The sequence below is a fragment of the Bos indicus x Bos taurus genome, chromosome 11, assembly GCF_003369695.1.
Source record: "Bos indicus x Bos taurus breed Angus x Brahman F1 hybrid chromosome 11, Bos_hybrid_MaternalHap_v2.0, whole genome shotgun sequence".
NCBI classification, from domain to species: Eukaryota; Metazoa; Chordata; class Mammalia; order Artiodactyla; family Bovidae; genus Bos; species Bos indicus x Bos taurus.
In genome coordinates this window covers 70,267,311-70,294,798 of record NC_040086.1, presented here as the reverse complement: position 1 = coordinate 70,294,798, position 27,488 = coordinate 70,267,311, and the positions used below count along the sequence as shown (strand labels likewise).

General features: G+C 48.1%; 1 protein-coding gene across 1 annotated transcript in view; it reads right to left on the bottom strand.

Moving 5' to 3' along the window:
* The window catches only part of ALK (ALK receptor tyrosine kinase), a 733,751-nt gene that overhangs the window by 37,880 nt on the left and 668,383 nt on the right, over positions 1-27,488 (bottom strand). Inside the window, exons 12-15 of the mRNA XM_027555753.1 lie at positions 20,309-20,471; positions 6,303-6,453; positions 1,886-2,017; positions 976-1,120 (exon numbers count right to left, since the gene is read on the bottom strand). Coding sequence (XP_027411554.1) covers positions 976-1,120; positions 1,886-2,017; positions 6,303-6,453; positions 20,309-20,471 — 591 coding nt within the window. The remainder of the gene's footprint in view (positions 1-975; positions 1,121-1,885; positions 2,018-6,302; positions 6,454-20,308; positions 20,472-27,488) is intronic.

The window sequence follows — 27,488 nt, the reverse complement described above, 5'->3', positions numbered from 1 at the left end:
AGCCTTCAAGCAAATGTGTGGAAAAGAAAACAATGGGCGTGAAAGTAAAAACACATCAACAACAGCGTTTTAAAAAATGGATTAAGTATGAAACTGTTTGGTCATCCTGAGGGAAAAAAAACCCCTACAACTTTCAATGAGCTTCTTGACACTTCTGTAAAATGAAAATAATATGTCTGGAAAACCCTACAGGACTGTTTTGAAAAGAACATGCATGATAGATGTGGAAATGTTTCGTAATTTATTAAATGCTGACTGACATAAGGGGCGCTGTAAATATCACTGGGGTAATCCCTCGCTGTGGACACAATGACTGTTTCTCCCTCCTCTTTCTCTAGCCATCTCTCAGTTGAAGAGAAAGTTTGAGTATTTATTTTAATTAAGCTCAAATCTCTAAATGCCTTCAAAAATCCTCCCTCGGTCTGAGTGTGGAGAAAAGAACACTCAAAGATGAATGGTTGACTTCAGAGGAATTAGGGAATTCACATCTCCTTCAGAGCCTGTCCCCATCTCTGTGTGACTGGCTCTCACTAAGGAGGCAGACAGCCCTACCATGGACAGAGATTTTCTTTCCATGTGAGGAGTGTGTGAGCTGGCAGCCCAGGGCCTGGAAGTACAAACAAACCACAGGGACCTGGGAGGCTGACCCCACTCAGATCTCTTCCATCTGCTCATATCTGGTTGCATTTGATAAATCCCAGGGAGGGTTGGGTTGGCAGTCAGAACGCTGCCTCCTGCCTCATTTTGTCAATGACCTTCTGCAAGTCCAAACCCCACACCAGCAAGACGGCCTCTGGATTCCCAAGGTATGACCTGTCTTTCCTCTTTTGATCCCAGTACCAATATCCAGAGCTCCTAGCATCTCAAGGGCCCACAACTAAAGTGCCCACAGGTGTGTGATGGTGCCCAGCCAAGGTGACGCTCACACAGTCCTCGGGGACCATTCTGGGAGAGGCTGGGCTTGCAGAGATTTACCTGCAGCTCCAGAATTGCCGTTCAGCCCTAGGACTGAGGAGTTATTCTCCAGTCTCTCTGGGTGGAATGTGTCTGTCTTGGCCCCATAGGCCCTGCCACCACCGCCGGCTGCAATGATCAGAGGCACCGGCACGCCATCCTTCATCTGCCGGGGAGAGACATTCAGAGATTGAGAAGCTGAGCAGGGCTCCCACCCTGGAGACCCCTGAGCCATTTAAATGCTTAAACATGTCTGAGTGTCTGCTGGGTAGTGGGTGACATCTCGGTGGTCCGAGGGCTCCCATCTCATGTTACAAGAGCCCATGAGCTCTTCTGTCCCCTTCAACCCCCAGCTCCTGTATCAGTCCAAGTTCGTAAATGAAGCAAAAGCATCAGGAGATATAAATGTCTATGAACACTGGGAGGCGAGGATCATTCTTTGGGGCTGTTTATACCACCCCTTTCCTGAAGCGCTTCTCGAGCCTCAGGGATCTGGGAGCTGGTGCTCAGGGCAGGTCTCTTTTCTCTCCTTCCTCTGCATGCAGGGCTCTCTGCTTTGACCACACAACTTCAAGATTAAGCCCTCAGCACCGCTGGCCCTGCAGGAGGACCCAACAGGAAATCTTTGTCTATCTTTGATGATATCAGAAAAGTCCAACTGAGGACACAAGAAGGCACAGTGGGACCCTCTGGGGCTCTGAAGCAGGATGATGAAGGCCTGCCTAGTGAAATCGGGCTGGGACATCAGCATGAGAAGGGCCTGCCCTTTCCTGGACAGACAGGGAAGCTTATATCCCTATGGGTCTCCACTTCCTCAACTTTAAATGGAGCTAAGAGCACCCAAGGTGTGTGGTTCCTTGGTTTGTCCTGAGGATTCAAAGCCAGGATGCAGAGAAGGCACCTGCCCTGGGAAATGGCGCACAGACCTCACCTTAAACACGTAGGTGGCTCCTCCCCCTCCTCCGCCCCCTCCTGCCCACTCGTGCACGCTTTTGTTCACGCGGATTTCTTCTTCTATCACGTTGTTTTCTCCAATGCAGACTTTCTGGATTAATCGGTTTGTCTGGAGAAACAAAAATACCTCAGGTTTGTGCCCAGGGTCCTCCGCCTCCCAGCAGACAGACCTTCTATACTAAAACATAGGGTCTGACCATCTCTCAGATAGCTTATGGTCGAGTTGAGGAGACAAAAAATACACATGGATAACTGTCACTCTGGGAAATATTGGAGAAGGACTACAGGGACCTCTTAGACAGAAAATGCACGGGAAGTTGAGGAGGGAGAGTGAAGCTTTGTTGCTGGACTGCTGAGCATGGAGGACTGCCTGGGGGAGGTGGCATTCAGTTGGGCCTTGCAGGATGTAGAGCTTTTTAAACACTGAGAATGGGAGAAAGTTATGACATTGCAGGGGAGGAGATCAGCAGGAACTCAGAGGGAAGGCGCTAAGTGGGGGTATTTGGGGGAAACGTGTAAGGAGTTTCTTCAGCTCAGAAAAATCCATCTTAGGACAGAGAGGTGGTCCAGGACGACTTGTTAGGACCCTGTGAATTCTGAAGAGGGGATGACAAAGGCCCCATGAGGTAAGACAGGGCTGGAGGGAGTCCAAATGGGAGTGGGTAGAGGAGGCTAAACCAAACAGTCAGATCATGGCCAGAAGCCTCAAATACAGAGAAGGACTTCATTCTCTAAGCAGCGAGAAGCCATTGAGGTTTTTTGAGAAGTTGCAGTTTGAAGCATCATGTAAAGAGAAAAAAAAAAAAACAAAACAGTGGGTAGCCAAACTTGGATTTTATTCCACCTGATGCAGACCTGGGCATCTGGGAGTCTCTGGGGACATGCTGGAAATGCCTGTGACCCAGAATCCTGGAATCCCTGAACAAAGAGGGTGGGGTTTCAAGAAGAGCTACTATGCTTGTAGGTCACATCAGCTGAGATGAACTCACCACACATTGGTCTGACCTCAGAGGAAAACAAATTTTCTTTCACTTAATAGAAAAAAGGCCAATAAAACATCAAATTTTCATCAAATGTGGCTGGGTAACCAGCCAGTGGACATGGCAATTCATCTTGAGCCACTCCTTACGCTAAAGCACTCAGGGGTGCCGGGAATGAGTACTAGAGAAATTTCCAGATAAACAGCTGAGATGCAATTTGTTTTATGGCATTTTGGATTTAATGATGGAAATAATTTGATATTTTCTAGAGTGGATTTAGTGTGCTTGGAAGGCTGTGAATTGCTATTGTAGACAGCTGACATTTCTCCTATGTACGTGCAGTGCTGGTCAGGGCTGGGGTGGGGGCAGAGTGGCATGGAGTCTGCTGGAAGGAAACCCTGCTAACTGCCACCAGGGGGAGGCCCTGAAATGCTGGGGGCATTCCCTGTGGGCAGAGCCAGGGACAGGGGATGGAAATGTGTGCTGCCAGCCGGGCAGAGCAGAGCAGAGTTCAGGGTCCAGTCTAGCTTCCTGACTGGAGATTTGCTGGCCCATCTGCTGGATCTGCCTCCTCCATAAATTGGGGAGCTGCCCAGGGTGCTAAAGAAGGTCTGTCCCTCCGCCCTGCTCCTTTTCCTCCTGTCCTTTGTCCGGCAGCAGTGGGGGCCCCCACCCCTTGGGGAGGCCCTCTTCTGAGCAGAACTTGCAGATGGCTGGAGATCGCCGGAGGAAGCAACTGGGCTGAAGGACGGCCTTTTGGTTTCCTAGAGCCCAGACTCATGGCCATGCCTCACTGCCCTGGGTGAGGTGACCCCTTGATTTGAGTCTCAGTCTGCAGCTTGCTGGGCCCACAGCAGCATTTGGAAGAGATCACTTTTCCATGATTTGCTTTCTTTTTCTGACCTCTGCGAGGTCCTGAATACATTTGAAAGACTTAGGAGCTGGGTGAGTGTGGGCTGACTCCTCACAATATTTGCCTCAGGAGTGATGGGAGTGGTGGGAACTGACTTTTAGACCGATGGTTTTGCTGTCCTGGAGATGTTTGGAAATGTCTGGGGGCATTTTTGATTGTAATTTCTGATGGATGATACTGGCCAGGGATGCTGCTCAACAGGGTGTAGAGGGCAGGGATGCTGCTAAACAACCTACTGTGCACAGGATCGGGACTGAGGAATGTGTGTGTGGGATGGGAGGCGGGGTTCCAGCAGCTGGAGCCCATTCCAGGCTCTGGTTGGCCAGGCACACAGGAAGAGCCACTCCATGCAGCACCAGTAGAATTGCCAAAACCTGAAGTTTAATTCTTAGGGTCCACTTCATTCTCTAGAAGATCCTCTCTACACACCATTTTTCAGCCTTGGGAGGACCAGAGATTGAGGTGGTGCTTGTACAAGGTTTTCTCCCTTACTCAAATGGGCCCCTGGGGGGAGTGGAGGTCTGGAGCTACTGGGAAGACTAATTCCTTTCCCCAAGCCCATGCTATGCCCAACCCGATCAGAAGAGAAGGCTATCCTCTGTCCCTGGCTTCTCTGAAACTTGCCCGGCATATCCTCAAAGTCTAAGAGCAAGTAGATTGATTAATGGGGCTTCCCTCGTGGCTCAGACAGTGAAGGATCTGCCTGTAATGCAGGAGACCTGGGTTCGATCCCTGGATCAGGAAGGTCCCCTGGAGAAGGGAATGGCAAACCTCTTCAGTATTCTTGCGTGGAGAATTCCATGGCAGACCATGGCGTTGCAAAGAGTCAGATGCGACTGAGTGACTAACACTTTCAGATTGATTAATAAAATGATAAAATGCAGCAATCCAGAGGAACAAGTAGATTACAACTGAATTAAAAAAGAAGGATGAAGTCTTGTGAAAAGACATAACTGATTACGATCCAATCAAATAAAAGTCCCTTACAGAAGTGAATGCAATCTTTTTGCTTAGATGAAAGAATTACATTAGCACTCAATAAATTCCTGTGAAAATTACAGCAGCTTGTAATTTAATGACTTAATATATTATATCAGGTTGGAAAGTCTTGATTATAGCTGCTAAATAAAAGGGTCCACGCGTTTCTCAGGCACGAGGCTGCACTTGTGAAGCTTACTCCTGCTGCTTCGTGTGGGGTTGGGGGTGGGACCCTGTACTTTACCCCTGGCTCCCAGCCTGACACCTGATTCTTAGGAACCCTGAGGTTATTCTGTGGAATTGAACTCATCACCTTTGTTACCACTTCTGTCTTCCAAATCTGCTCTTGAATAAATTTCTGGAGAAGGAGCCCTGTGTCCTGGTCCCAGAAGCTGGATCCCTGCCCCGACCTCGCCCGGTGCAGAAGTTCACCATCAGATGAGGGTGTGGCCTGCCCAGTGTGGAGACGCCCTGTGGAGCGCTGAGTTCCCATGTGGAATAGCCAGCACTGCTGCGTCTTGCCGCCTCCAGCACAGGCCAGAGGCATGGCTGCAGCTTTGTTAGTTCTCACTGTCTCCCCCTGCTGGTCACCTTAGATCACTACTGGCTTTCTTAAGTGTTGCCCTTGGAGCGCTCAGTGTGGACACCCTAGTGGGATCAGGAACCAGAAGGAAGGGCTGTTTCGGGCTGGAGAGGATGACACCCTAGCTAGTCTAGGGTGGTATGCTATAAGAGGAAAAGGGAGAAAGGGGGTAAAAACTGAAACCCCAGCACATTCGGGGCATCAGAAACAGGAGGCAGAGTCTCTGTGAGCATTATGAGTGACTCTGGACAAGTCCTTTCACCTCCGTGGTCTCCACTTTCTCATCTGTGAAATGGGGTTGGGGGAAGTGGATTACATGATATTCCAGCTCTGATTCTATGCTTAAGAAAACTTAAAAAAATTAATCACACAAATAATATGTGAATGCATTCTTTTTCTAACAATATCAGACATTATGGACAAAGTATCCTCAACTCTAGTCCCCGCTCCAGAAGCAACCACCATTGTCTGTGTCCTTCAGAACTTTTTCTGTGGTTTTATATACATATATTGGCTATGAGTCTGTGATTTCGAGCTGAATAAGACATGTTTGGTCTGGCATTTTCCTGTTTATAATGATACGGCTAAAAAAAACTATGCCCTTGCAAGAAAGCTTAGAAAGGGGGCTTTGACTCACACTTGTGCTGAGAGAAACAACCGTTTGCCCATTTCAGCAGAACTCAGGACTTCAGTTTTAAGGACTGCTCATGAAACCCATGCCTCAGCCTCCATCCCCATACGAATGTGCAGCGCCCAAAGCCACACCACCCACTTTCTTAGGCACTGGAAAGGGAGGAGCATTTGCAGGCAGAACAAGGGGTGAGTCCTGCCGTTTTTGAACAAGAGCTCCCTGATGGGGTATGTCTGGTGTTGGTGTCCCTGAGGGACCTGCCTGGGTCCTGGGGAAGGTGGAGGAGAAACTCCCACTCTGGGTACTTACGCTGGGGCAGGCGTCTTCCCCTTGCTGCCCGACCAGGATGTACAACGTGTCGTCCTTCTCCAGGTTGAAGATGCCCAGCACAGACACGCCGTGGGACCGCATCATGGTGTTCTTCCCACCTTTCCCGCCAGCCGCCCCATAGCCGGAGATGCTGCAACAGGACAGAGCGCATGGGCTCCTGCCATGGGGTGTGAGGACCGACTCCCTTCTTGCCCACCCCACAGCTCCCAGCAGGCTGAGCACACTGCCCTCGCGCTGGAGGGCTGGCCCCTGCATCAGCCCACGAGGTCAGCAAGGAGGGTCCTCTGTCTACTGTCAGGAGAGGGCTGTCAAGTTCAGAGAGGGACAGGAAATCGCCTCATTCACAGAGCTAGGAGGATAAAGAACTAGTAAGGGGTACAAGAGAAGGAGAGGGAGGAGGAAGAGGGAGACAGAGAAGACAAGACAGGGAGAGTCTGCATTAAGGTGGGGTGTTGCAGTGACGGTGTCCCAGATACCTGGAGTTTCCTATTATGGATTTCTCTCCCTGTCGAAGATCAAAGGACTCATGTGGTCCACCTTAGACAAGCAGCTTTCCTGTTCTTCATCTATAAAGTGTTCCTGAACGTTCCTGCTCCTCATCGATAAAATGGGGATGAGAAAAACCTACCTTCTAGCCCATGTGTGTGGTGAAGGGTAAAGCAATGAGGTCACGTCTCAGAATTGTGGCTGGCACATAAGAAGCACTCACGGAGTATTTGTTATTATTCTTACTGATGGGAGTAGCAGTAATTGACTTGGTACAAAGTTTTAAAGTCTCCCCACAGGCTCTAGACACAAGGAGTCCCACATGGAATGACTGAGGAGAGTGGTGTTTACGAGCACAGACTGTTTATTCCCATCTCGCCAGTAACTCCTTCTGGAGCCATGTGTGTGCAGAAAACAAACAACCAATCGTGATGAAAATAAAACCAGAGTGTGGGGATGCAGGGGTATTCCTGCTACCTCTGAGGCTGTTGAGATGAAGTCAAGCAAGGATGGGAGACAAAGAACGCAAATGGTGAACTGTATGAGAAGAGCAGCGTGCCATGGAGACAGTTCCTGTGCCCACTACACGTACCTCCCCAGAGACTGGCTGCCAGGGAGAGGGGTCTGGGGGCTTTCGAGTCCCTGCATATTCAGACCCAAGGTCTTTTATGAAAAGCTTTGAGGGAGAGCTGCAAGGTGATTTTGTTCACATGCACACGTGGTGGCTTCTCCACCTTTAGTTCTAGGAATGTCTTGTGTTCCCAGCATGGGAGGGGGCTCCTGGGGGCTGTCCTAAGGCAGAACTCAGGCCTGTTCTGCAGAGACAAGGCTGCTGGGCCAGGTGATGGCTGACGTGGCAGTTTAGAAGCCAAGATCTCCGTAGAGAGTGAAGGAGAGTTGAGCCCATCATTCTGTCTCCAGGGCCAGCTCCCCTGCGAGCTCGTTGCACATTGGTGTAGGGTGTGTGCCTAAAAGGAGATGGGAGACGGGCTCCAGGCCCTCTAGGGGCTTACAAAGAAACTGGGGAGATAGAGTTATGACCAGAGAAATCTCCCTGTGGGAGTGCTGAGACAGGGGAGGCAAAGTGGAAGCACCGAAGGGCTCTGGGCCTCCACGCCCAGAGTGGACCATGTGTGTCCCCTCAGGGTCCCAGATTCTTCCCTTGTCAAGGAAGAACCATTTATTCCTCTCCAAACGTACAGGGGCATGGGGAGGTCAACGTCAGGAGGAGATAATGGTGTGAAGCTCTGAGAAAGCGGCAGCTCTCTGTGCAAATCGGGGCTGTCAGGTGCCCGGGGCCCAGGAGGGGCGGACGACAATGACAGGCATGGCGGCAGCAGTGCTGGGGTCCTGGCTGCTTTTGGGGGGGTGCGGGGTGTGCGTTTGAGGTCTGCTTTGTGATGGAGATGAAGGATGGGTAGGACTCTCAGACAAGCAGAAAGAGGTGGAGGGTAGCAGTCAGGCTTGTGTGAGCAGAAATGAAAAGGGAGAAAAGTCAGGGGGCTGGGGTAGGGAAGAGGGGGCTGGGAGGTCTACAGAGGGAAGTAGGGCCGATTCCTGACCATATGCTAGGCGTGAATGCATATGGCATCCTCCTCAACCCCCGAATCCAACAGCCAAAAGCCATACACAGGAGCTGTTAGCGATCTCATTTGACAGATGAGGAAACCAAGGAACAGAGGGATTCACTGGACCATGCAAACCCTGGTCTAAAGCTCCACACTTCCCCTCATGGAGGCCATCTGCCCTCCAGCATGCTGCTGCGGGTTATATGGTCTGAGAAGCGACTGGCCTATCCTGACTCACTCAAATTGTCTGCCAAACCCTCGGTTCCAACCCATTAGAAACAGAGAGGTGATGAGGGCGGTTAAAAAGGCTGAGGAAAAAGGAAGGCTCATTGGTGAAAGGAAAGCAGCAGAATCATTTAGCTCAGAGAAGGCAGACTCGGGCCAGGGGTTGGGTGTGGTGGGCGTTGCAGAGACCCGGTCGAGTGTGGAGATAGTGACGTGGACGTGTACTGGCCACATCTGTCCAGGGCCCTGGGGCCTTGGCACATTGCCTCAGAAAGTCATTTTGAAGGTGAGGTTTGCTTGGAAGACTGCTGCCCAAGAGGGAGTCCTTGCTCTGCCCACTCCTGCTATGGTTGAGAGGTGAGCTGTACCCTTCTCTTCCCTCTGCCTCATTTGCATAGTCATTTGCATCAATCTGCATGTATTATGAATCATTCTGAACTCTCTCACATGTTTAAATTTAGCCAAAGCATTATATTTTAGATGTTGTTTGTTCCTGACACTTCCCACCCCTCAAGCCTTCTTTCCTATTTCTCCTACCCCCAACCAAGTCTGAACTCCAGCCCCATCTGGGTCTTGACCTAGTTCTTGGCAGAGAAGTAGATGGAAAAAGCCCTGAGTTCTGAGTCATATCTGGGCACTCTGTTGGCTGTGTGACTTGGGACAACTTGGTTCAACTATCGGAGCCTCAGCTTCCCCTGGCCAAGGAGAAAATGAGGAGAAGGACCCCTGCCCTCATGAGGGTAAGTAGTGGATTTGAAAAGACGGCAAACTGCTGCCAAGTGCAAGGTAGGGGGGACTCTGGGCTGGGGACATGGGGGAGCTTGGCACCCAGGTGTCAGCAGCTGGACTTGGCTTTCCTGTGTGATGGCCTCAGCCCCACGTTTCCACCTGGACTAACATCTAGACACAGGGAAGAGGCAGCTACCTGCTGGGACCACTTGTAGGGGTGATAGTGCCCCTCTGGTCAGTCTGGTGAGGCCCGGAATTCCACCACTGAGCTTCACTCCCTTGGAAGCTTCTAGCTACTACAAGGCCCATCTCTTCCAGGTGGCTGAACCACAGTGAAAAAAGCACAGGCTGGTGCAGACAGTTGTTGCTGTTGTTCAGTCACCCAGTCGTGTCCCTCTCTGTGACTCCATGGACTGCTGCCTGCCAGCCTCTCCTGTCCTTCACCATCTCCTGGAGCTTTGCTCAAACTCATGTCCATTGAGTCGGTGATGCCATCCAACCATCTCATCCTCTGTCGACCCCTTCTCCTGCCTTCAATTTTCCCCAGGATCAGGGTCTTATAATGAGTCAGCTCTTCTCATCAGGTGGCCAAAGTATTGGAGCTTCAGCTTCAGCATCAGTCCTTCCAGTGAATATTCAGGACTGATTTCCTTTAGGATTGACTGCTTTGATCTCCTTGCAATCCAAGGGACTCTCAAGAGTCTTCTCCAATACCACAGTTCAAAAGCATCAATTCTTCAATGTTCAGCCTTCTTGAGGGAGAAGGAACTAGCAACCCACTCCAGTATTCTTGCCTAGAGAATCCTGTGGACAGAGGAGCCTGGTGGGCTGCTGTCCATAGGGTCTCGCAGAGTCAGACACGACTGAAGTGACTTAGCAGCAGCAGCAGCAGCCTTCTTGATGGTCCAACTCTCACAACCATATGTGACCCCTGGGAAGACCATAGCCTCAACTGTAAGGACCTTTGTTGGCAGAGTAATGTCTCTGCTTTTCAACATGTTGTCTAGGTTTGTCATAGATTTCCTGCCAAGAAACAACTGTCTTCTGATTTCATGGCTACAGTCACCATCCACAGTGATTTTAGAGCCCAAGAAGAGGAAATATGTCATTACTTCTACCTTCTCCCCTTCTATTTGACATGAAGTAATGGGACCAGATGCCATGATCTTACTTTTTTAAATATGTAGTCTTAAGTCAACTCTTTCACTCTCCTCCTTCACCCTCACCAAGAGTCTCTTTAGTTCCTCTTTGCTTTCTGCAATTAGAGTGGTATCATCTGCATATCTGAAGTTGTTGATGTTTCTCCCACCTATCTTGATTCCAGCTTGTAATTCATCCAGCCTGGCATTTCTCATGATGTGCTCAGTGTATAGGTTAAACAAACAGGGTGACAGCAGACAGCCCTGTCGTACTCCTTTCTCAATCTTGAACCAATCAGTTGTTCCATACAGGGCTCTAACTGTTGCCTCTTGACCTGCATACAAGTTTCTCAGGAGACAGGTAAGATGGTCTGGTATTCCCATTTCTTTAAGAACTTTCCACAGTTTGTTATGATTCACACAGTCAAAAGCTTTAGCATAGTTGATGAAATAGGGGTAGATTTTTTTTGGAATTCCCTAGCTTTCTCTATGATCCAGTGAATGTTGGCAATTTGATCTCTGGTTCCTCTTCCTTTTCAAAACCCAGCTTGGAGATCTGAAAGTTCTCAGTTTGCACAATGCTGAAGCCTTAGCATGCAAGATTTTGAGCATGACGTTATTAGCATGGGAGATGAAGGCAATTGTCTGATGGTTAGAACATTCTTTAGTACTGCCCTTCTAGGGAATTGGGATGAAGATTGACCTTTTCCAGTCCTGTGGCCACTCCTGGGTCTTCCAGATTTGCTGACATATTGAATGTAACACCTTGATGGCATCATCCTTTAGGGTTTTGAATAGCTCTACTGGAATCCCATTGCATCCACTAGCTTTATTAACAGCAGTGCTTCCTAAAGTCCACTTGACTTCACTCTCCAGAATGTCTGGCTCTGGGTGACTGACCACAGCATCATACTAATCCAGATCATTAAGATCTTTTTTGGACGGTTATTCCATGTTATTTTGTACAGTTATTCTTTCCATCTCTTCTTGATCTCTTCGGCATCTACTAGATCTCTACCATTTCTGTCCTTTATTGTGCCCATCTTTGGACGAAACGTTCCCTTGGTATTTCCAATTTTCCTAAAGAAATCTCTAGTCTTTCCCCTTCTGCTGTTTTCTTCTAGTTTTATGTGCTGTTCATTGAAGGAGGACTTCTTATCTCTCCTTGCTGTTCTTTGGAACTCTGGATCTAGATCCAGCTCTGTCCCTCATGGCCAGGAGCTGGGTGGGACATCCCCCACCCGAGTGCTGAGTGAGACATCGCCTACCCAAGGAGCTGGGTGAGACATCCCCCACTCAGCATCTGAGTGAGACGTCCCCTATTCAGGTGCCAGCCTTGCACTTGGGTCACCCTGAGAGCCAGAGCCTCCTGGACTTTTGTGTTCAAGGCACCTTGCTTCCCTCTTCTGGTTCTGGCCCTGTTACCCACCAGCTTTGTGACCTTGAGCAGGTTATGTACCCTCTCTGAGCTCCAGTTTCCTCATCTATAAGAGGAGGATAATAATACTTACCTTGAAAGGTTGTTGTGAGAGTTTCATGAGATAATGCCCCTTATAAGGGGCCTGGGGCTTCCCTGGTAGCTCAGTGGTAAAGAATCTGCCTGCAATACAGGAGCCACAGCAGACGTTGGTTCAATCCCTGGGGTTGGGAAGATGCCCTGGAAGAGGGTATGGCAACCCACTCCAGTATTCTTACCTGGAGAATCCCATGGACAGAGGAGCCTGGCAAGCTACCATCCATAGGGGCGCAAAGAGTTGGACACGACTGAAGCAACTTAGCATGCACGCATGCTAAGGGGCCTAGTTCAGCCCCTGGAGGGTAACTAGTGAGTAACAGATGGTAACTGTTCTAATGTACCCCTGGTGAGCCTGTCCACTCCTCTCTTGGAGTGACTTCCGGGAGGCAGAAGGGGGTGACTGGATGAGGCCCTGGATTCTAGAGAGCAGAGCAGTAGGTGGAGTAGAGTGTGGCCAAGGGGCCAGGGTCAAGGGTGTTCAGTTTCACCCTGGACCTACCTCCACAGGGAGTACAGGCCAGCCCTGGCACTTCTGAAGACCCCCTAATCATATGAATCACGGTACACAATCTCCTGCCAGGATAATAACCTCAGCCTGACTCTCTGAAGCTCTCTTCCCATCCCTTGTAAACAGCTTATTTTGATGGTTGACAAATGCCAACAAATTAATATACCTGCCACTCAAGTGGGGAAAACGACTCGCCGTGATTCCAATTTACTGGAAATTACAGGATACTGTTCTCAACGAGCTGATGCTGTAATTTTTTTGTTTTTCTTCATCTAAATCCATGTCCCCTGGTCAGAATGAATGTTTATTGGGTTTGCGTTTTGTATTATTGACTGTGAGCTATTGTTACCTGATGTAATTGAGTTGTGAATCTTTTTTAAATAAAGAATTAGCAGCAAATCAAAGTGGCTGTCTGCTGGAGCCTGAAAGGAGAGCGCAGCTGGTGTGCGGCACGGGGCTGCCAGGGACGGTGGAGGGGAGGGAGCGAGGGGACCCCACTTGGAGAAGCAGGGACACCTCATTTCTCTCCTACACCTGATCTGGGCTCTGCCTTTAATACCTAGCTGGACTTCGGGCAAGTCCCTCTGTCTTCTGAGGCTTGGTTTCCTCCTCTGGGAAATCAGAACAGTAAGGTCCACCTGTGTATCCATCCAGCCTCTGGGGTGCTGTGAGAGCGCGGAGATGCTGGATGTGTTCGGAGACGCTGGATGTGCGCAGGGCTTTGGCAGCACGAGGTCTCTGTTCATTTGTATAGTCAGATGACCCAGATGGGTCCTGCAAGCCATCAGGTGACACCCAGGTCAGCAGTAGAGGCTGTCCCTGTTCCATTCCAGTTTTGCACCGATGAGCAAGACCCATTGTCCACTCGTGTTCCTTACCGCCTTCCTGACCCAGGAGTACGAGAGCTAGAAGAGACCTCAGTGACCTCTCCCTCTCACCCCTCCTTTGCAGATGAGGCCCTAAAGCAGAGGGAAGGCACACTTCCAAGGTCACACACTGTATCGGAGGTAGAACCCAAGCTTCATTCTGCCAGTGGCTCATGGATCTTCGCTCCATGCACCCCCCAGGCCCACATTCTGACTTGCCCTGCTCTATGCTCCCTAGGGCGATGGCCATCTGCACAATTACCCTGGCAAGGAGTTATGCCTACAACTCTCCTCTACGCTTGTCTAGAACTGTCCTGGCATTGTGAACTGTTATTGAACTTTTCTGCTCTGCAGTCTTTGTAAAGACCAGAGGCTCTGTCCTCTCTACAAGGTCTGCGGCTCCAGACAGACAAGTGGACACCACCCCCACCCTTTCCCTGGCTCAGAGCCGAGCACGCAGTAGGTGCTTCATGGCTGCGGGTGGATCTGAATAATGGTGTGATCCAGCTGCACTCGCTGGTCTCTGGAGCCAGGTGAGGAAATGAGTGTCAGGGACAGAGGCCATCAGGAACAGCTGCGGCCAAGTCTGTGGGCGGGCTTGGCTGGCTGCAGCTGCAATCTGGGACCTCCTGCACGCTATGTCTGAGAAACAAGCGAACCGTGTGAGAGCAGCTGTCAGGAGCTGTGGGCCTTGCTTGACAAATGAGACAAATGATTTTATGGACAATCTGTGTGTGCATGCATATACGTGTGTGTGTGTGTGTGTGTGTTTGTGTGTGTGTGTGTGTGTGAAGCTGGGGGAGGAGGAGGGCTGGGAAGGATGTGGAACCCTGGAGAAGTAGTAAGGAAGGAAGACAGGCAGGTGGGCTGGGGGAAGGGAGAGAAAGATGAAGACGGGAAAAAGTCAGGAAGAGCCAGAGGCTGGCTAGCCAACACCTCTGGCGTGTGGCTGCCCCAGCACAGGTGTGTCATACATGGAATCCTACTAAATACCTCAGAGCTGGGCACGTGCCTCCATTTCACAGTGAGGCTGAGACTCTTGGCCCAGCACAACCCACAGTCCATGCTCACGCTCTGACCTACCTCGGTCACCCACCCCCACAGGCACTCAGAACCAAACTGGAAAAGTGAAGTTGCTTAGTCGTGTCCGACTATTTGCGACCCCATGGACTGTAGCCTACCAGGCTCCTCAGTCCATGGGATTTTCCAAGCAAGAATACTGGAGTGGGTTGCCATTTCCTTCTCCAGGGGATCTTCCCGACCCAGGTATCGAACCCAGGTCTCCCGCATTGCAGGCAGATGCTTTACCATCTGAGCTACCAGGGAAGGTGCCCCCCTCCCTGTTATCCTTGCCTGTCCTTCCCAGTCAGGCTTCTTGGGACAGGAGGTGTCACTCACTGTCCTGGCTTCCTCAGCCTCTGATTCACTGTCCTCCTGGTATCGTCTGCTCCCCTATCCCCCATCCACTCAGTCCTCCAGTCACGCTGACTCTGCCTCCCAAACGTATCAACCCCTCTCGCCATGTTTCCCCTGCCGTGGTCTAGCTCCACTTGACTCTTGCCTAGATGACCTCAACAGCCTTCCCTCTCCTCTCCTGCCTCCCTGCTTGTTTCTCTCCTCATCACACCATCACCAGAAGGAGCAAGATGCGTTTGGGAGGTGAGGCTCCAGTCTCAGGGCCAGGTCTTGCCTCAGCTCCTGCAGGCCCCGGCTCCCCCAGGAGCTCTTTCCACTAGGAAAGCCCTCCCCTCTTATTCATAGACAACTCTGTCACCTTCAAGACTGAAACTCAGGCTTCTGTCTCCTCGTGGAAGCTACCCGTGAACTCAGGCCCTTCCCCTGGCCTCTGATGCAGGGCGGTGTGAAAACCTCCGGTGTGGCATTTGTACATCACACGGAAATGCTTTGTTCCTACATCCACCATTGGCTGGGGCTCCTTTGGAGGCAGAGACTGCATCTTGTACCCTCCATATACTTAGGTGTCAGGCACAGTGTCCTAATAGGTGCTTAGTATGGTTCTCTGAGATTTGCAAAGCAGGAGGAGAGCAGGTGTGGACCCCTCTCCTGTTTTGACAGAGAAAGTAGAAAATCTAGGGGAAAGGGAAGCTCAGGACAGTACAGCTTGTGTGTGTGTGCGCATGCACGCACGTGCGTGCATCTGTGTGTGTGGGGGGGCTTTCAGAACGATATAAAATAGGTAACTAATAAGAACCTGGGCTTCCCTGGTAGCTTAGATGGTAAGAATCCGCCTGCAGTGCAGGAGACTTGGGTTTGATCCCTGGGTTGGGGAGATCGCCTGGAGGAGGAAATGGCTACCCACTCCTGAATTCTTGCCTGGAGAATTCCATGGATAGAGGATCCTGGTGGGCTGCAGTCCACGGGGTTGTAAATGGTTGGATTCGACTGAGCGACTAACACACATACACAAGAACCTACTATACAGCACAGGGAGCTCTACCCAATACTCTGTAATGACCTACATGGGAAAAGGATCTAAAAAAGAGCAGATAAAGGTATAACTGATTCACTGTGCTATACAGTAGAAACTAACCAACATTGTACATAACTATACTTCAATACAAATTAATTACAAACAAAGAGTGGGGGTGCTTTCACCTGTACACATCCCTGAGGAAGCCTCAGACAATGATGCCCCACCTTGGCAGACAGTAGGTGCTTGGGAAGTAGTAGTTTCTTTTCCTTAACCTCTCCGATCAATAGGTAGTGCCGGGTCTCAGGCTGCAGTCAGACAGCACTAGCTGAGTGCCACACTCTTCCAGGAATAGATGGACTCCCTAAGGAATGCTCCCAACCTTTCAGTTCTCAAGAACCTTTGATCACATCTGTCTTCTGTGTGTCCTGTTTGTGTCACCAGATGAACTGTACTTACTAAATGAGGATTAGTACTAGTTACTATGGAGAAAATATCTTCCAGAAAAAAGGTGCCTGATCCCTCAACCTGGATATTCTGACTTTGGGGCCTCCCAGGGGGCTCAGTGGGTAGAGAATCTACCTGCCAAAGCAGGAGACACAAGTTCAGTCCCTGGGTTGTGAAGATCCCCTGGAGGAGGAAATGGCAAACCACTCCAGTATTCTTGCCTGGAAAATTCCATGGACAGAGGAGCCTGGTGGACTATATAGTCCATGGGTTGCAAAGAGTCAGACACGACTGAAGCGACTAAGCATGCATGCACGCATAGCACTTTGACATGCTGTAATGATTTATAGCACATCATTAAATGGTCTGCTTCTTTGATGCGACATTATGTGACCAACAGACATTATTGTCCAAGTTTCAAGCCTCATCTAAGGTCAAGGATTAGATGAGGGTCAAGAATTAGATGAGGGTCAAGAATATCTGTAACAGCCTTTGTTGGGTTAAAAAACAAGGAATCAACAGCAACAACAAAACCCAAACCAAACATTTTGGGGTTTGATTCTTTCGTATTGATATGGTGCTTCTCAGGCCAGTTCAAAAAAGTCCCCTTTAGCAACGTGGACATTTCAGTGTCTTGCTTCAACAGAAAAACAGCTCCTGTGTGTGCTTCTGGTAAGTGTGCAGTAGGCAGTGCTAGGGGCTTCGAGCTAGCTAGTCTCAACATTCCAAAGAGAGAAATGGAAACAGTTCTCCCATTTGGGCTGGGCTTATAGCAACACCGGAGAAGGCAATGGCACCCCACTCCAGTACTCTTGCCTGGAAAATCCCATGGATGGAGGAGCCTGGTGGGCTGCAGTCCATAGGGTCGCTTAGGGTTGGACACAACTGAGCAACTTCCCTTTCACTTTTCACTTTCATGCATTGGAGAAGGAAATGGCAACCCACTTCAATGTTCTTGCCTGGAGAATCCCAGGGACGGGGGAGCCTGGTAGGCTGCCGTCTCTGGGGTCGCACAGAGTCGAACACGACTGAAGTGACTTAGCAGTATAGCAACACAGGGTGGTGATATTGTGGCAATTCACGTAGATCAGAAACCTGGCTAGACTTAGACATGGCTGTGATTACTAAAAAATGGGGAAATGAATTAATTATTATTTAATAAGTGTAGTTTGGCAGGCATAATCTTTCAAAAAACCAGAAAAAAGTCCTTGGAAGCACAGAAGTTGGAAACTACTATTGTTCTGGAAATGCTGTCTGGCCACTGCCTGACACCATGGTTACTCCAGCAGATTTCTTGCAGATGTTGGGCTGGGCAGCACCTATCACGTGCAGGACACGTGTGACATACTTGTACATGATCTTTGCAACCAGCTGGACAGGTGTCAGCAACTCCCAACCCTCACCTTTAACAGATGGGAAAACAGAGTCTCAAGGGATTCAGTGACCTGCCCAAGTTTGGAAGTGGGTCTGATTCACCCTGTCTCAGGGGAAACACAGCCTTAGAGGACCTCTGTAAGTCTCAGGGGACTTTGAGCCAGTCTAACTTGGGAGTCGCCCTGGGCAAGGATGGGCCAGCAGGTCTTGCTGGAGGTAACTGTTGAGGTCTCTGTCTGCCTTGCCAGTCCTCTGCCGCCTTCCTCATGTTGCTTTTCATATGTGGGGATTTACATCAAGTGCTGGGCTGGCCAGTCTCCCTTCAGGCAGTGGGGCCTCCCCTCCCAGGCTCTCATTTCTGGAGGCTTCCGGGAGGTGGGTGCTGCGTGGGTCCTATGGATCCCCCTGCCCCCATTTCCTGTTTCTTGTGTCTCAGACTCCAGATGTGAGTTTTAATGTAGGGAACACAAAGACTTTGAGCCTGAGGGTCCTTGGTTCAAATTCCATCTTTGTCACTGAGGGCCTTTTTAGGGGGGCCTTAGGGGAGCTTCTCAGGTGGCACCAGTTGTAAAGAACCCACTTGCCAATGCAGGAGACGTAAGAGATGAGGGTGAGATCTCTGGGTCAGGGAGATCCCCTGGAGAAGGAAATGACAATCCACTCCAGTATTCTTGCCAGGAGAATCTCATGGACAGAGGAGCTGGTGGGCTACAGTTCGACTCTTACAAACAGTCAGACACGACTGAAGTGACTTAGCACATATGCATGCACACACATACATGCGGCCTTAGATCTGTTGCTTAACTTCCTGACTCCAGTTTCTTCATATGGAAACAAGGGAATACAGATAAGAACAATAATAATGACATCTACCTCATTGTTACAAGGAAGAGAAATACCTAGTGGGTCCTCAACAGACATGCATCCTCTTCTCTCTAGGACAGTGGTGACCTCTGGAAAATCGCCCAGGCAGGAAGGGAGGCCCGGCCTGCTCAGTGTGGTAGGAGCAGGGGTAGCCGGATGTCTTTGGCCATTTACTGGGGATTTGTGGGACCTGGAGCTGCTAATCTCATTGCAGCCAAACCTTGTTATTGCATTCCTGCCCAGAATGTCATTTAAAAAGCACTTAGGGTTTCCCCAGAATGCATTTACACGAGGTCCCAGGGGGTGGGACTGCACATAAAACAGGGCAACCTGAGAAGCTCCTTTCCTTCCCTGGGGGCTGAGGCTGTATGGGGGTGGGGTTGGGGCTGCAGGAAGGGAAGCAGCTCATTTCCCACTCCCCTCTGGGGAGGGGAGGGGGCATTTGCATGAACAATGGCACAATTATGCTTCCTGTTTACTCAGCCCAGCCATGTTCTGTGCAAGGAGCCTCCACTGGCTGGGCCTCAGAAGTCTGGGCCTGGAGGCAATTTCTGGACCCCGTGGCTGTGGGGAGGCTCCTGACTCTGAGCTTCAGTTTCCTCCTTTGTAAAAGGAGGATTGCGGCATTGACCTTGCCCCCATCATCGAGCTGTGAGAAGATGACAGTCTGGGGTGTGACGAACCCAGTGGTTTTCGGGGGTGGCATCAACATCACATGAGAACTTGCTAGAAATTCATATTCTCGATGAACGAATGTGTGGATGGATTCCAAGAGTACAATGAATACCACTTAGGTCTCCCTCCTCAACCTGCATCCAGTAAACGTCAATGTGTTGTCATATTTGCTTCATTAATGTAAAAATGTTTAGCATGAAAAAAAAAAAAAAATGAAATGCATATTCTTGGGCCCCACTCCAGACCTATACAATCATACTCTTCGCGAGGCTTCCCTAGTGGCTCAGATGGTAAAGAATCTGCCTGCTAATGTAGGAGACCTACATGAGGTCAATCCCTGGGTCAAGAAGATCCCCTGGAGAAGGAAATGGCAACCCACTCCAATGTTCTTGCTTGGGAAATCCCATGGACAGAGGAGTCAAACAATCAGATACAATTAAGTGACTAACACCTTCACTTTTACTTTGCGAGTAGGCCCAGCAATCTGGGCCTTGTACATGGCTGGGCTGCGCAAATAGGAAGCGTAACTATGCCATTGTTCATGCAAATAACTGGCCTTCCTGTCATTCCGATGCCCGTTCAGGGTTAGAAGCCTTGCCATTAGCTTGGCTTAGCTGTCTGCCCGCTGGAGTTGGGCCTCCCTCAGCCTGGCCTTGCTCTAGTGGAATGCTCTAAGGTGGGGGTTGGGCCTGGGATGATAATTCAAGAATAGTCACTTTACTAGCAAACAATGAAGGCCCAGGAAAGGAGGCTCAAGGATAAGAAACATCTTTCATGTGTATCATACTTTTGTTTCCCAAACATTTTGACATTCATTGCCTCATTTGAACAGCATGAAGTAATAGTCAAAGAACAGCCCATTCAATTTATAATTATTAATAAAACTAGAGAACGCTCTGAAGCTAGCTCATGCATGCATATTTTCTCCACAAATGGTCTGTGGTGTGGGCGCCTGGCAGAGGACATAGCTACCTTTCCTGCCATATTCCATTATCCCCAATCTCCCCATCTCCAGCCCTCACTTCCAATGTGGGCCAGAATCTCTGGCCTTGGCCTGCCTGGGCACCCCAGTGGGTCAGGCATGCACCCACAGGCAGGACCCCAGTCCTCTTCAGGAGGGCGGGTCTGCCCTTGACCCTCCCCTCCTCCATACCCACCTGTAGGTGTCGGTGGCTGGCACCTTCCAAGTCTGGATGCCCTTCAGGGGGCCCTCGCTGCCCACCACCACGCTCAGGTTGGAGTTCCGGTAGGCATTGTTGCACTGGGCCTGCGTGGGGCCGTGGGGCCCACTGGCCCCGCATGTGGTGAACAGCCAGTGAACTGCACACGAGAGGAAAGGCAATCACTCACTTGGCCTGGCCCTCCCTTCTCCAGGGGTCTCCCTCGCTGCCCCTGAGCTGTTGGCTCCATGGTGCCAAGCCCCTGTTCCAAGATGGCACCAAGGCTGGGGCAAGGAACACTAATCAGTCATTTGAACTGGAAGCTTCTGTGAGGATCTGCTGTGTGCCAGGCCCTGGACTGGAGGTAGAGACACATACATGGAGCAGACTAGGACCCTGGCCTTCACAGACTTACAGGCGACTAAAAGGAGACCCAAAGGGATGCAACAACACAGGCCAGGAAGGGAAAGAGTCACAGAAGGGTCCAGCTAACTCTGCACCGTGAGAGTTCTGAGGAGGGAGAGAAGACTCCTCTCAGGTGAGACAGGCACGAGCGGGTGCTGGTCCTCTCCTGGTTCTCACCAGGTCCAGGACAGCGCTAGGCAAACAAGAGGTGCTCAATGTGTGCTACCGTGACTGGCTCTAACCTGACTTTCGCATACAGGATCCTCTCAGCCTGAAGAAGGTCGAAAGAGTAAACTGGGCACAGAGTCAGCTCCATGCCATCCTTCCCCTCATTGGTTGTGCTTGGAAACACAGTGGAAACAGCTCTGTGCTCTCTATTTAATGTAAAAATAGGAAATGGATCACTTGTGCCTCCAATGCATGTCCTCCTTTTCCAAGCCCCTCACCACTGTCTGGAGGTTTGTCCTCACCCAGAGCACCCAATGCTTTTCCATGGCCTTTCGGGGGTGTCTCAGGAACACTCAGCATACCTCCACCCCTCCACAGCCGCTGGGCCATTTCCTTACATTTTATCTTTGAGTCAGGCTGGACCTTGGAGAATTGTCAGATTTCATCCTGGCGGGAATTCTAGCATGTTTAGATCTATAAAAACTTTCCCCCCAAATGTGCTCTTGATAAAGTTACTTTTACTTAAAATACACAAATCTCATTATAAGATTGGAGAAATTATTTCCCTTTAAAGAGATGAAGTCGAATCCTACCTACAGAAAATTATGAAAAAATTAATTTGGGTGTATATAGCTTTATTCGCTCGGAGAAGGTGATGGCACCCCACTCCAGTACTCTTGCCTGGAAAATCCCATGGACAGAGGAGCCTGGTAGGCTGCAGTCCATGGGGTCGTAAAGAGTCGGACACGACTGAGTGACTTCACTTTCACTTTTCACTTTCATGCATTGGAGAAGGAAATGGCAACCCACTCCAGTGTTCTTGCCTGGAGAATCCCAGGGACGGGGGTGCCTAGTGGGCTGCTGACTGTGGGGTCGCACAGAGTCGGACATGACTGAAGTGACTTAGCAGCAGCAGCAGCAGCAGCAGCTTTGTTCTCTAAAACATAAAATTCTTTTTGATGACTTTCAACTAACTTGATGCAAAAATGAAAAGTTAATTTGGGTTGCTAATTATCAGCAATCAGATTGAGATTACACAGGGGCAGTTTTGATAATCTAAAAACCAGGCTGATTGCCGTGGGCTTTTGTCATGCTGCCCCAGCCCGGGGTCAGGAGAGCAAAGTCCTAGTTGAGGTTCCAGTGCACACACAGCTACTCAATACTGAGCCCTCAGGGCTTTTCTTGGCTTCATTTTCTCCAAAGAAAGATGTTGATTTCTATTTGGTTTCTGAAGGTCGTTTCAAGGGCAAGAAGGTAATGAATCCATTCATCTTTGGTGTGAATGCTTGAGTGTTAATTTTCTCATCTGTTTGCATTGTAAGGGGGTAATCTGTTAATTCAAAGGACTGACTCTTTACTGGAAGCTTTTCAGCAGAGCTGTCATGGCCAGTTGACTTTTCACCCTCTCCAGTGCTCAAATTACACGTGTGGGCTGTGCCAGGGGGAGATGTGGTAAGGTCACGGACTCTGAAATCAGCAAGAACATTTGGGCTTGGGAGCAGTCTCATCACTTGTTGATTATGGGACCTTGATCATCTTTTTTGTCTGTGAAAGGGGCTAGATTGGTATGAGAATTAAAGGGAAATGAGGGGTATGAAAGGTTATTATAAAATCTAAAACTCTAAAAATGTAATAAGTTATGTTGCTGACTCCTGCCTACAACCCAAGTCTGGTGCTGTTCCTGACAATGGGAAATGTGGACAGGCTTTCTGTGAATATGGATCCCCCTGCCAACAGCACCTAGGAATTTAAACTCAGTGAACTGGGGATGAGGGTAGGAGCAGGAAGAAAAAGAAAAGCTCAGAAAAGAAGTTTAAAAGTCCATTCCACCCCATGGTCTCTAGCTCCTCTAAGTCTATTCTGCAGGTCAGTCTGTGCCTATAGCATGCAGCCTGGGTTTGGGGGCAGCCTTGTCAATCTGGGGCAGAAGCATGGTGGTTCATTTAGTTATTCGGTCCTGGAAACCAAAGAATTCAGACATAAATGTGTTTTTCCTCCCTGGAGAGCGTGCTGAGGAAGACAGCTAAAAGAAGGCATGGACTTGGCGCCCTACCTGAGCATCTGTCTTCAGCAGGACCTCTTCTAAAGCCAGCCTCGCTTAACACTGTTCTGAAGGTTCTGAGATGTTCTCAGAGAGTCTGGGTTTCTACTTCCTGGCTAAGTTGGGCATCTGATGAGGTAGGAAGAGGGGCATGGGCTTTGAATCCAGATGGGCCAACTTTTCTCACTGGATTTTACCCCTGAGGAGGTGTGAAAACTGGGGTAAACCCTGTAGCCTATCTGAGCCTCAGTTTCTTAAACTGAACAAGTGGAGATACAATACCCAGTACTTAGACGTGCTGTGAGTATTAAATGATGACCATTAGAAGAACATTATGCATTAGAGATGCATAAAGAATATAGTTTATAAAGTGTGTAACTTCCTGTTCAATTTTTGACTGTAGGAAAGCAGAGACACCCAGTCTCAAGATTTACATTCCTCAGTCCATAAAGAAGGGACTCTAAGGCTGTTTCTCAATAAAAGGAACAGTATTTTCCCAACTCATTGGACAGATATTATTAGTCTCAGGTGGTTTATATGTGCAAAATTCTGTTTTCATTTGCAGCGACTACAGATGCAAAGGTCCAGAGTGGGAATTCTTTCTGAAGTGGATTCCGCAGAATGAGGATTCGCCATCCCAGGTCAGACACATGATTCATCCAGCTGAGGTCTGTTGCGATCGCAGCCTTTGAGGCATGGAGGTCCTCTTTGCTCCTTTCGATGGCTCTGATTCTCATAAATCTGCCCAAGGTTGTTTGGAATTAATTTCTGTGTCCCTCGAGCAGCACTTCTTAGGGGTATGGGGTTTCTGAGTTTATTGCTCATTGAACAAGAGCTGTCCTGCTTCTGCTGTGTATGGGCTTGCCTTGCTGAAGCTTCATCTTGTTGGTTCTCTTTGCTCATCTGCCTGGAATCTCATAGACACCATAGAATGCCACAGCAAGATGGGACAACCCTGGAGATCTCTGAATTTAGTGGTTCCCAACCCACCTAAGGACCTTTAAAAATACCAGTTCCAGGGCCCTGAAGATTCAGATTTGTATAGAGGAAGGACAATATTTGCATTTTGTGAAAACTTTCCCAGATAAGCCAGACTGCTGTGTGCAGAGTGGATAAATAGTCAAGCTAGGAGTGAAACATGGATCTTCAGAGTTTAAGTTCAAGACTTAAAAAAGTGCTACAACTACCATAAAATCCTCATGGAAACTTTCTGTGAGTCTGGTTTTATTTTCCTTATAAATCCATGAGCCCAGGGCTCAGTTAAACCCAAACAAGTTTGCTCAGGCCCAGAGAGCAGGCAGGCCACCATGAGGGGAGAGGTGAGTCGCTCAGGGTATGTGGTAGGTAGACCCTCAGTTCTAGAAGGTACCACAGTGGCTTAGCCTAGCAGAGTGTGGGTTTTGGAGTCATAGGCACAAACCAGGGAAAGCAGGTGATCAGTGTCAGGACTCTGGTCCCCTGAGAGGTCATGGGGAGCCAGGGGTTGTCAAAAGACTCCAGTAACTGGAGTGTTTACAAGATCAACCAGCAGACATATGAGAGGGACTGGGTAAAAAGCAACGAGGTAAAATCTTGGTTTTTAAAGAGAAGATCAAGGTCATAGTGAGACTGGCAGTGAGGTGGGCTTGATGTGAGCTGCCAATCTAAGAGTCCAAGGGTCCTCGCATTTCCCCAGCTGAGAGTCTACATTAATCCCTGAGGCTCCATGGAGCTGTAGGAGGATTAGATGGCCCCCAAGGAACAGCCTGGATTGGAAGCACGGGAGGGAAGAAGCCAGGGAGGAAAGAAGCCCGGTTCTTTCCTCATCTCTTACTTAAAAAAAACAACAAAAACCAAACTATTATATTAAAACTCATTTATGAGAGACAGAAAGAGAGAAAAAAGAACTGCTTTATCTTGTTCTCACTTATACCACACACTGGAAACCTAGTTTAATACTCACTCACATCTAAATTGTGTAAAGAACCCACAAACATCAAAATACTGAATGGTTATAGACAGCTGAGTAAAGAAAAATCCATTAAGCACTGGGTTTCATTTTAATTATATTGTAGCATCCTCCAAGAAGAAACAAATCAATTAGTAATATACAGCACAATGTTAAAAAAATAGGCTAGATAGTGATTGTGCTGGTTTTATTACTGTTCCTAAGCCATCTCATCTGCTCAATTGAATGCAAAGAAATAAAGCGTGATACAAAGGAAAATAAGTTCTCAGCTATCACTATTAATCACAATAATAAGGATCTGCCTCACGTCGAAGGCCTATATGGTTGTGCCATGGAAGTGAGCTCAATGGCTCCTGTGGATCTTTTATACTATTTTGATTCTGATCCATGGAATTGAATTTTATCCATATTTGTTGACTGAGCTGAACTTTATGGGAGCTGTGGCATACTGAACCATGATGCCACTGTAGATCCCATTAAACTAAATAATGACCCCAAATCCAAGCAAATACAGTCATTCACCATCTATAAATGTATCTGATGCTATTCTTTATTATAAATTGGAGAAAGTAACCCTTTTTGTGAGTACATGATGAAAATTAACCAGCTGTTTGCCTTATCAGGGAAAAATGAAAACAATACATACTGTTGCTATTGTGAGGTTAAAACATTTTAACTCTTTAAACAATGGAGCAGCAACCTCTTCCAGGTGCCAGATCAATGTCTGATTATTTCTGTCTTTTTTTGATGTTAGCAGTTGTTGAAGCATAATGCCTAGATATGTTTATTTACTGAGAGTTGCAAAATTATGATATTCAGATTATATCCTTTTTCCATATTTATTAGTTGGGATATATTTTTAAAGAGGTGCTTCTTCTCACCTACTATTTGGTTGCCCAGTGATACAGTTCGTATAGGGAAGGCAGATAAATGCTCCATTCTTTCTCCTTGTTTGGAGCATTCAATGTAATGAATTGGTCATCTACCATGCTCTGAAGTTGACTAGTTGTTTGTATATCACTATGACTACATGAATTTAAACATATTTTGAGTTTTAATTAATAATTACTATTTCTTAATAGCTCAAACTGTCACATTTTTGGTGAGTGGTAGCGTCCTGAGTTCTTTTTTTTTGTTGTTGTTATTTAGTAGTTAAGCTGTGTCCTTTGGCCCCTTGCTATCTGGTGTGATGAAATGTTCCTTAGCCAGACCTGGGCTCAGCCATTTTTCAAAAACTTTGGTTTCTTTTATTGAAAAAAGGTATTTTAAGTATACAATCTGGGTGCTATAGAGACTTATTGCTAGTGGGTATGTGATTGTTTCTAGGCTTTTTAGTGGACAGAGCTAGGAAATACACAGGCTATATACACATGTGTGTGTGATTGTTTCTAGGCTTTTTTAGTGGACAGAGCTAGGAAGTACATAGGCTGTAAACACACGTGTGTGTGTGTGTGTGTGTATGTATACACATTTATATGACAAAGTATCCATGAGTTTACATCGACAGTTCCAAATCAAATTCAGGACTAGAGGGTTTTTAATTTAATCTCTTCTATAGTACATCTGTATTTATTTTTCCACACTGCAAATCTTGCTTCTCAAGAACAAAGGTGATAATGGAATTAGAATATTCTCTAGTTACGCGTACACTTTATGGTGCTTTGTCCTCACTCCTTTGTATTTGAGAGTTGGAAGGGACTACCTTACTAAAAATTTTTTGCTGTAAATATCCATGGGTTTTCAGTTTTGATATATGTTTGCTCAATTTTTGCATAGAGATTCAGAGAGGTTAAAAAAAATATGCTGTTACCACCAAAGGTGCTGTGCATCGTTCCAGGATCCTTAAATTGTTTTTAAATTTAGGAATCACTTGATATCTCTCTGGTCAGGCTCCTCACTTTTATTCCTACTCTTGGAACTGCAGGGTTTTTTTTTTAGATTTTATCTCGGGGACATCCCCAGTGACTACTGTTGCATCATATTCTGCCTTTTTTTTTTGATACAGCCTACTGAGTATAATTTAACTTCTTCATGATACTGCCATTTGGACTTGAGTTGACGGGGCTATTTGACCCTTTACTAAATGACTGTAGACATAAATATTTTCTGTTAACTCACTTTCTTCTCTCTTTATTGTCAGGTTTACTTTCTTAGGGCTTCAGGATGTTCTATGATTAGTCTTATTTGGTATCTAGTGTTGGGTGAGGGTGTGCGAAAGCACAGAGAATCTCTGTGCATTAGACTGAGGGGCAGCTAGATGCACAAAATCTTTATTTCAGGGTTTTGGAATGTATTCACATTTGATACTTGTATTTGGTGGATGGTGGAGCATACTAGAAGAATCTTCTAACCTCAGGTAAAAGGATGTTGTTGTGATTTTTCACCAACAGAACTGGGAATCTTTGGCCCTCTATTTCAATGTATTGAATTACAGTACACTGATGGGTCACTTCCACTCTCCAGTTTGTTTAATGTCTTTAAAACATGTTAGATCAGTAGATAGGGAATGGGGAAGAACTGTTACTTTTATCTCATAAGATGGTCAACCAGGCAGAAAAGTTTAACAACTGGCTTGCGATTATAGAGTAAAGTGAGGAGGGGACCATCACATTTAT